We start from the raw sequence: 6,519 nt of genomic DNA on the forward strand, positions 1-6,519 counted from the left end.
AAGGGAGGCAGCCAGGATAAAGCTCCAGAGCCTCGGGTTTGAATCTCACCTCTACCACTTACAAGCCAGGTTAACTTGGGCAAATGGCGTAGCTGCCCTGTGTCTCAGTTTCCCCATCTGGAAAATGGAAGTGATGAAAATACTACCTCCCACCCTTACGGGGTGGCCTCTATGAAAATTAAAATAGAGGCTGGGCACGGTGGCTCATGCCTGTAATCCCAGCACTTTGGGAGGCCGAGATGGGTGGATCACCTGAGGTCAGGAGTTCAAGACCAGCCTGGCCAACGTAATGAAACCCCATCTCTACCAAAAATACAAAAAATTAGCTGGGTGTGGTGGCCAGCGCCTGTAATCCCAGCTACTCAGGAGGCTGAGGCAGGAGAATCGCTTGAACCTAGGAGGTGGATGTTGTAGTGAGCTGAGACAGTTGCCACTGCACTCCAGCCTGGGCAACAAAAGTGAAACTCCGTCTAAAAAAAAAAAAAAAAAGAGAGAGAGAGAGGCAAGTTGACAGAACAGCTATACAGTAAGTGTTCAATAAATGTTAGCTGCTACAACTGCTTTTAAGACTGTGGTTACTGGGGCCAAGCACAGCGGCTCATGCCTGTAATCCCAGCGCTCTGGGAGGCCAAGGCAGGAAGATCGCATGAGCCCAGGAGTTCCAGAGCCTGGGCAGCACAGTTAAGACACCATCTCTGTAAAAAATGAAATAAAATCAGCTGGGCGTGGTGGTGTGCACCTGCTGTCTCAGCTGCTTGGAAGGCTGAAGTGGGAGGCTCGCTGGAGCTCAGGAGGTTGAGGCTATAGTGGGAGCGAGCTGTGATCATACCAGTGCACTCCAGCCTGGGCAACATCCCAAGACCCTGTCTCTCAATAAACGTGGCCAAGGCGTCCTCTCTCTCGCACTAGGTACCTGTCACCTTTACTCTTTAAAGCTCAGGCTTCATGATGAAGTCCCCCACCCTTCCTCCCATCTAGGAGACCTCCTGAATGATTTCCCTTCCACCTCCCCCGAAGTCCCGCCCCGCTCCAGCGTGCTGTCACTGAAGGAAGTTGTCGCGTTTTCCCGCACGTCTCTCCACGAAACCCGCCACCCAAATGGGGCTTCTTTCCGGAAAATCCAGGAGGGCGGTCTGGAGGAAGCTCACCCCTCCTACTTAACGGCTGCCGCACCTGCCCCAGCCTGGCCTGAGAGCTGCAGGGAGTTGCCCCGCCCCGACCCGGAGCCTTGGCGGGGTGGGGGGAGAGACACCCCACCCCACCCCGCCCTGGTACCAAAAAAGGCCAGGGGTGCTTGGGGACGCCGGAGTGGAAGGGAGGGGCCGGGTTCTTAGGGGCGGGAACGTTGGGGTGAAATGTGTTCTATTTCCCTAAGGGGCGGGGCTAAGAAGGAGGTGGTTGTGGTGGGCGTGGTCCTTCTGTGGTGGGCGTGGCTATGGACAAGGGGGCGGGACCATTGTCAAGAAAGGTTGCGCGGTGCTCCCCTAATGGGCAAGGTCTAAGGAGAAAGCGGGGCGTTGCAAAGGGGGCGTGGCCAGTCGCAAAGAACTGCTCTGAGGGAACGGAGCGAGGGCCTGGGAAGTTAGTTTGAGGCGGGGCCTGCAGGGGGCGGGGTCTGCAGGAGGCGTGATCAGTAACTCGGCTGGGTTCCCACTAGGTGCGGTCTAGGGGTGCTGGGGCGGTGGCAAGGGTGGAGGGCTGGGGAGGGATGACAGCAGCCTGGAGCCGCAGAGGCTCAGCTTCCGCCTGGTCCCAGCCTCGTGGGAGCCCCGCGGGTCCTGCCCAGGTGAGTGGAACCCCAAGGCAGATCCAGAACCAGGATTATCCAGGTGGGGAGTCCTCTCTTTCCAGGTGGGGCCACCGGCTTGCAGGGAGGATTTGGGGTAGAAGAGATCGCCTCGCGAGTGAGTGGATCGCTGTGCGTCACGCGTGTCGGTGTACCGGGCTCACCTGGGCGTGCCCCTCTAAGTGTATTTCCTGTGCAGCACAAAAAGCCATTGTTCCCATTTTTGCCTGAGTGATCCTTTTAAACAGCAAATCAGATCCGGCCCCTCCTTCACTTACAACCTTTCCACGGCTTGCGTCCCATCCCATAGAGATTAAAATCCAAAATCCACCAGTTTCTGCCCGGTCTCTCCTTCTGGTCTCTCTAACCTCGAAGCCCTCCTGTCTGCTCCTTATTCATTGTATTCTGGCCACACCAGCCGCCTTGATGATGTAAAATATAAAAAGCAAGTCCATCTCACCTCCAGGCCTTTGCACTTACTGTACCCGTCACCTGGCGACTCCTCCAAATCTTTGCCTAACTCTCTCCTTCTATACTGAGGTCTCAGCTTCAATGTCACTTTATAGGAGAGGCTGTCGTGTCTGGCCTCCTCTATCATATCTCCCTGGCTTATCATTTTCATGGACAACTCTTAGAAATGGTCTTCTGCATTCATCTCGTGCTCCTTTGCTGTCCATCTTGCCCAGCCAACCGCAAGCACTTGAGGGCAGGGCGGCTCAGGGCTTTAATCTCCTTACTCCCTGTATCTCCAGGGTCTAGAACAAGTGCCCCATCAATGTTTGTCCAATGTCAGAAGCAAGTCCTGCATGCCTCTGTGTCTATGTTGTCTGTGCTGGTGGTTCCCACCCTCCACGGCCCTCCCCACACGTGTACACGTTTATGATCCTGCTGGAGCATGAATAATTCCCTCTTTCCTTTCCCCATGCTTGCTCTGACCTCTTTTCCTAATTATACCCCCTTCTTCTCTTCTGCGCCCAAATTATTCCTTGGCTGGGCACGGTGGCTCACGCCTGTAATCCAGCACTTTGGAAGGCCTAGGTGGGCGGATCACCTGAGGTCGGGAGTTCCAGACCAGCATGACCAACATGGAGAAACCCCGTCTCTACTAAAATACAAAATTAGCGAGCCTGAGGCAGGAGAACTGCTTGAACCCAGGAGGCGGAGGTTGAGGTGAGCTGAGATCGTGCCATTGCACTCCAGCCTGGGCAACAAGAAACTCCATCTCAAAAAAAAAAAAAAATTACCCAAAAGGACCCAGAGGCAGGAGGGTGACTTAGTTGGCCTTTGGCTGACCTATGGCCACCCTGTGTCCCCAGACTAACCAGAGCCTTGTCATGGACTCAACTTCACTCTCACTAACGGAGACACAGACAGGAACTTGGGGTTGGGAGACTCTAAGGCCAGGCTAGGCCTGGTTTAGGTGACAAACAGGAAGTGCACAGGCATTCCAAAGACACACCTGGCTTCAGGTATGCAGCGCCCACCAGCAGCGGGCTCCCGGCCCAGCGCTCCTCCCCTAAAACCGCCTAGGGCTGGTCTGGGAACTTCCTGCCCCTTTCCGGCCCGCAGCCTGCTGACTCAGGAGACAGGAATTTCTCCGCGGACCCTACCAGACCCGGAAGACGTTGCGTGGCTGCAGGGAGAGCCTTCAGGAGAGTTAAGAAACATATTATCTTCGTGGCCATCCAGAGAAATCTCCCCCACCAGGCACTTGAGACACACTGGCCCTGAGGCCTGTGAGCTTATCAGGAAACTACCAAACGGTCTGAGGTCTAAGATTGATCACCGTGATAACCAAATGTATGGGCTCCAAAATAGAAGGATCTGCAAAGGCAACATTGCTGTTTGCTGTCATTACTACAGAATGTGACCTTTTAAAAATCTTAACCCCAGGCTGGGCACGGTGGCTCACACCTGTAATCCCAGAACTTTGGGAGGCAGAGGCAGGTGGATCATCTGAAGCCAGGAGTTTGAGACAAGCCTGGCCAACATGGTGAAAATTTTGTATTGAAAAATACGAAAATTAGCTGGGTGTGGTGGCGCTTGCCTGTAATCTCAGCTAGTCCGGAGGCTGAGGCAGGAGAATCACTTGAACCCCGGAGGCAGAGGTTGCAGTGAGCCAAATCACGCCACTGCACTCCAGCCCGGGCAACAGAGCAAGACTCTGTCTCAAAAAAAAAAAAAAAAAAAAAAAAAAAAAAAAAAAAAAAAAAAAAAAAAAAAAAAAAAAAATTATATTAATTATATATATATTAACCCCCCCCGGGTTTTTTTTTTTTTTTTTTTTTTTTTTTTTTTTGAGACAGAGTCTTGCTTGGTCACCCCGGCTGGAGTGCAGTGGCGTGATCTCAGCTCACTGCAGCCTCTGCCTCCCAGTTCAAGCGATTCTCTCACCTCAGTCTCCTGAGTAGCTGGGACTACAGGCACGCACCACCATGCCCAGCTAATTTTTGTATTTTTAGTAGAGACGGGGTTTCACCATGTTGGCCAGGATGGTCTCAAACTCCTGGCCTCAGGTGATCCGCACGCCTCCACCTCCCAAAGTGCTCGGATTACAGGCATGAACCACCATACCTGGCTTCTGGAATTGCATTCTAAAGCAAAAGGTAGGGGTTAGATTTGCACCTATCCTGAGAACCTCTGAGTGTGCACATAGATTGCCGAGAAGTCGTGGATGTTTGTAAGCTAAATTCCCCCCGACTGGAATGTTTTTTCACGCAGAGTCACCTGGCACATTCCCCCGAAACTCTTCCAGACTTTATTCAATGAGACCTTCCCTGGCCACATGATCAAAAATGTTCACCCAGTCTAGATAACACACACACACACATATATATATATATATACATATATAAATTAGCCACAGCCAGACACAGTGGCTCATACTTGTCATCTTAGTGCTTTGGGAGGCTGAGGCAGGTGGATCACATGAGGTAAGGAGTTCAAGACCAGCCTGGCCAACATAGTGAAACCCAATCCCTACTAAAAATATTTTTTTAATTATTAGCCATACACGGGCATGACGATACACTCAAGTAGTCCCAGCTGCTCCGGAGGCTGAGTTACGAGAATCGCTTGAGCCCAGGAGGCAGAGGCTGCAGTGAGCTGAGATCACACCACTGCACTCCAGCCTGGGTGACAGAGCAAGACTCTGTCTCAAAAAAAAATAAAAATAATAATAATTTAAAAAAAAAAGAAGTTGGGTGTGGTGGCTTGTGCCTGTAATCCTAGCACTTTGGGAGGCCGAGGTGGGTGGATCATGAGGTCAGGAGTTCAAGACCAGCCTGGCCAACATGGTGAAACCCTATCTCTACTAAAAATACAAAAAAAAAAAATTAGCTGGCTATGGTGGTATGCATCTGTAATCCCAGCTATTTGGGAGGCTGAGGCAGGAGAATCACTTGAACCTAGGAGGTGGGCGTTGCAGTGAGCTGAGATCATGCCATTGCACTCCAGCCTGGGTGACAGAGCGAGACTTTGTCTCAAAGGAAAAAAAAAAAAAAAGATTTGATGGAGCTGTCTCCAAAATTAAGAAGAGGATGGAAGGAGCTGACCCAGACACTCAAGAAGCCAGGCTAACTATTCCCATTTTACAGATGTGGAAGACTGAGTCCTGTTGAAAGTGCAGAGCTCAGCCCCGTCAGCCCTGGCACCTGCTGTCCCCAAGAGCTCCATGCAGGTACCACAGGATGGAGAGGATCTTGCTGGCCAACCCTGGTACCACGGCACCCTATCCCGCCAGGTACTGCCCACAGCAGGGCCTCAGCACTGTCTGGTGGGAAGCCTCTCACACCCTTGACTCTCCAGGGACTCCTGGGTCCCTGGATGAGGGACTTAGGGCCAAGGTCTATTGGGACAGGTGGCAGAGAGCTGGGGACTGTCTAGAAGGTTGGCTGGCTGGGGACTGTCACTATATTTAAGTGAGCACTTTCTTTGGGATGATGTTGAGATTGGTGGTGGAGATTGAGGAGAGTCCTAGTACCCCCCAAACTACTCCTGGCTCTGTCTGTCTCTCCCTCTGGACTCCATCTCCCTCCTGGTATTTCCCTCTAAATCTGAGGCTCCCGAGCCAGGCACAGTGGCTCACACCTGTAATCCCAACACTTTGAGAGGCTAAGGCAAGCAGATCACTTGAAGTCAAGAGTTCAAGACCAGCCTGGCCAACATGGTGAAACCACATCTCTACTAAAAATACAAAAAGTAGCTGGGTGTGATGGTATGCACCTGTAGTCCCAGCTACTTGAGAAGCTGAGGCAGAAGAATCGCTTGAACCCAGGAGGCAGAGGTTGTAGTGAGCCAAAATTGTGCCACTGCACTCCAGCCAAACAAACAAATAAATCTGAGTCTCCCACCCCCATCTGCAACTCCGTTGTTACCCCCCAAAATTTTGGGACCCTGAGCATCTAATGAAATGATGAGAGGAAGTATAGCTTAATAGTTTAAAATCCCATAATCTTGGCCCAGACATCCTAAGTTCAAATCCAAACCCTACAACTTATATTGTGTGTGACTTTGGTCAGGGTATTTGACCTTTCTGGGCCTCAGTCTCCCCACCTTTAAAATGTGGATAGCAAGCCAGGCATGTTGGCTTATGCCTGTAATCCCAGCACTTTGGGAGGCTGAAGCAGGAGGATCACTTGAGGCCAGGAGTTCCAAACCAGTTTGGGCAACATAGCGGAACTCTGTCTCTACAAAAAAAAAAAAAATACACACACACACAAAAATTAGCCAGG

At 51.6% G+C, this 6,519-nt stretch overlaps 1 protein-coding gene across 4 annotated transcripts in view; it reads left to right on the forward strand.

Annotated features, from left to right (window-relative positions):
• The first annotated feature begins 1,579 nt into the window (after positions 1–1,579).
• The window catches only part of SH2D3A (SH2 domain containing 3A), a 14,838-nt gene continuing 9,898 nt past the window's right edge, over positions 1,580–6,519 (forward strand). For 2 of the 4 annotated variants that reach the window (XM_037738386.1, XM_037738384.1), the window contains exon 1: positions 1,672–1,786. In XM_037738386.1, the coding sequence (XP_037594314.1) occupies positions 1,709–1,786 (78 nt within the window). In that variant the 5' untranslated portion in view covers positions 1,672–1,708. Of the gene's footprint in view, positions 1,787–5,382; positions 5,529–6,519 lie in introns of those variants that run through there. The other 2 variants (XM_017528277.2, XM_037738387.1) reach the window with 2 other exon arrangements.

This window comes from Cebus imitator, unplaced genomic scaffold, assembly GCF_001604975.1.
Source record: "Cebus imitator isolate Cc_AM_T3 unplaced genomic scaffold, Cebus_imitator-1.0 Scaffold53, whole genome shotgun sequence".
Lineage (NCBI taxonomy): Eukaryota > Metazoa > Chordata > Mammalia > Primates > Cebidae > Cebus > Cebus imitator.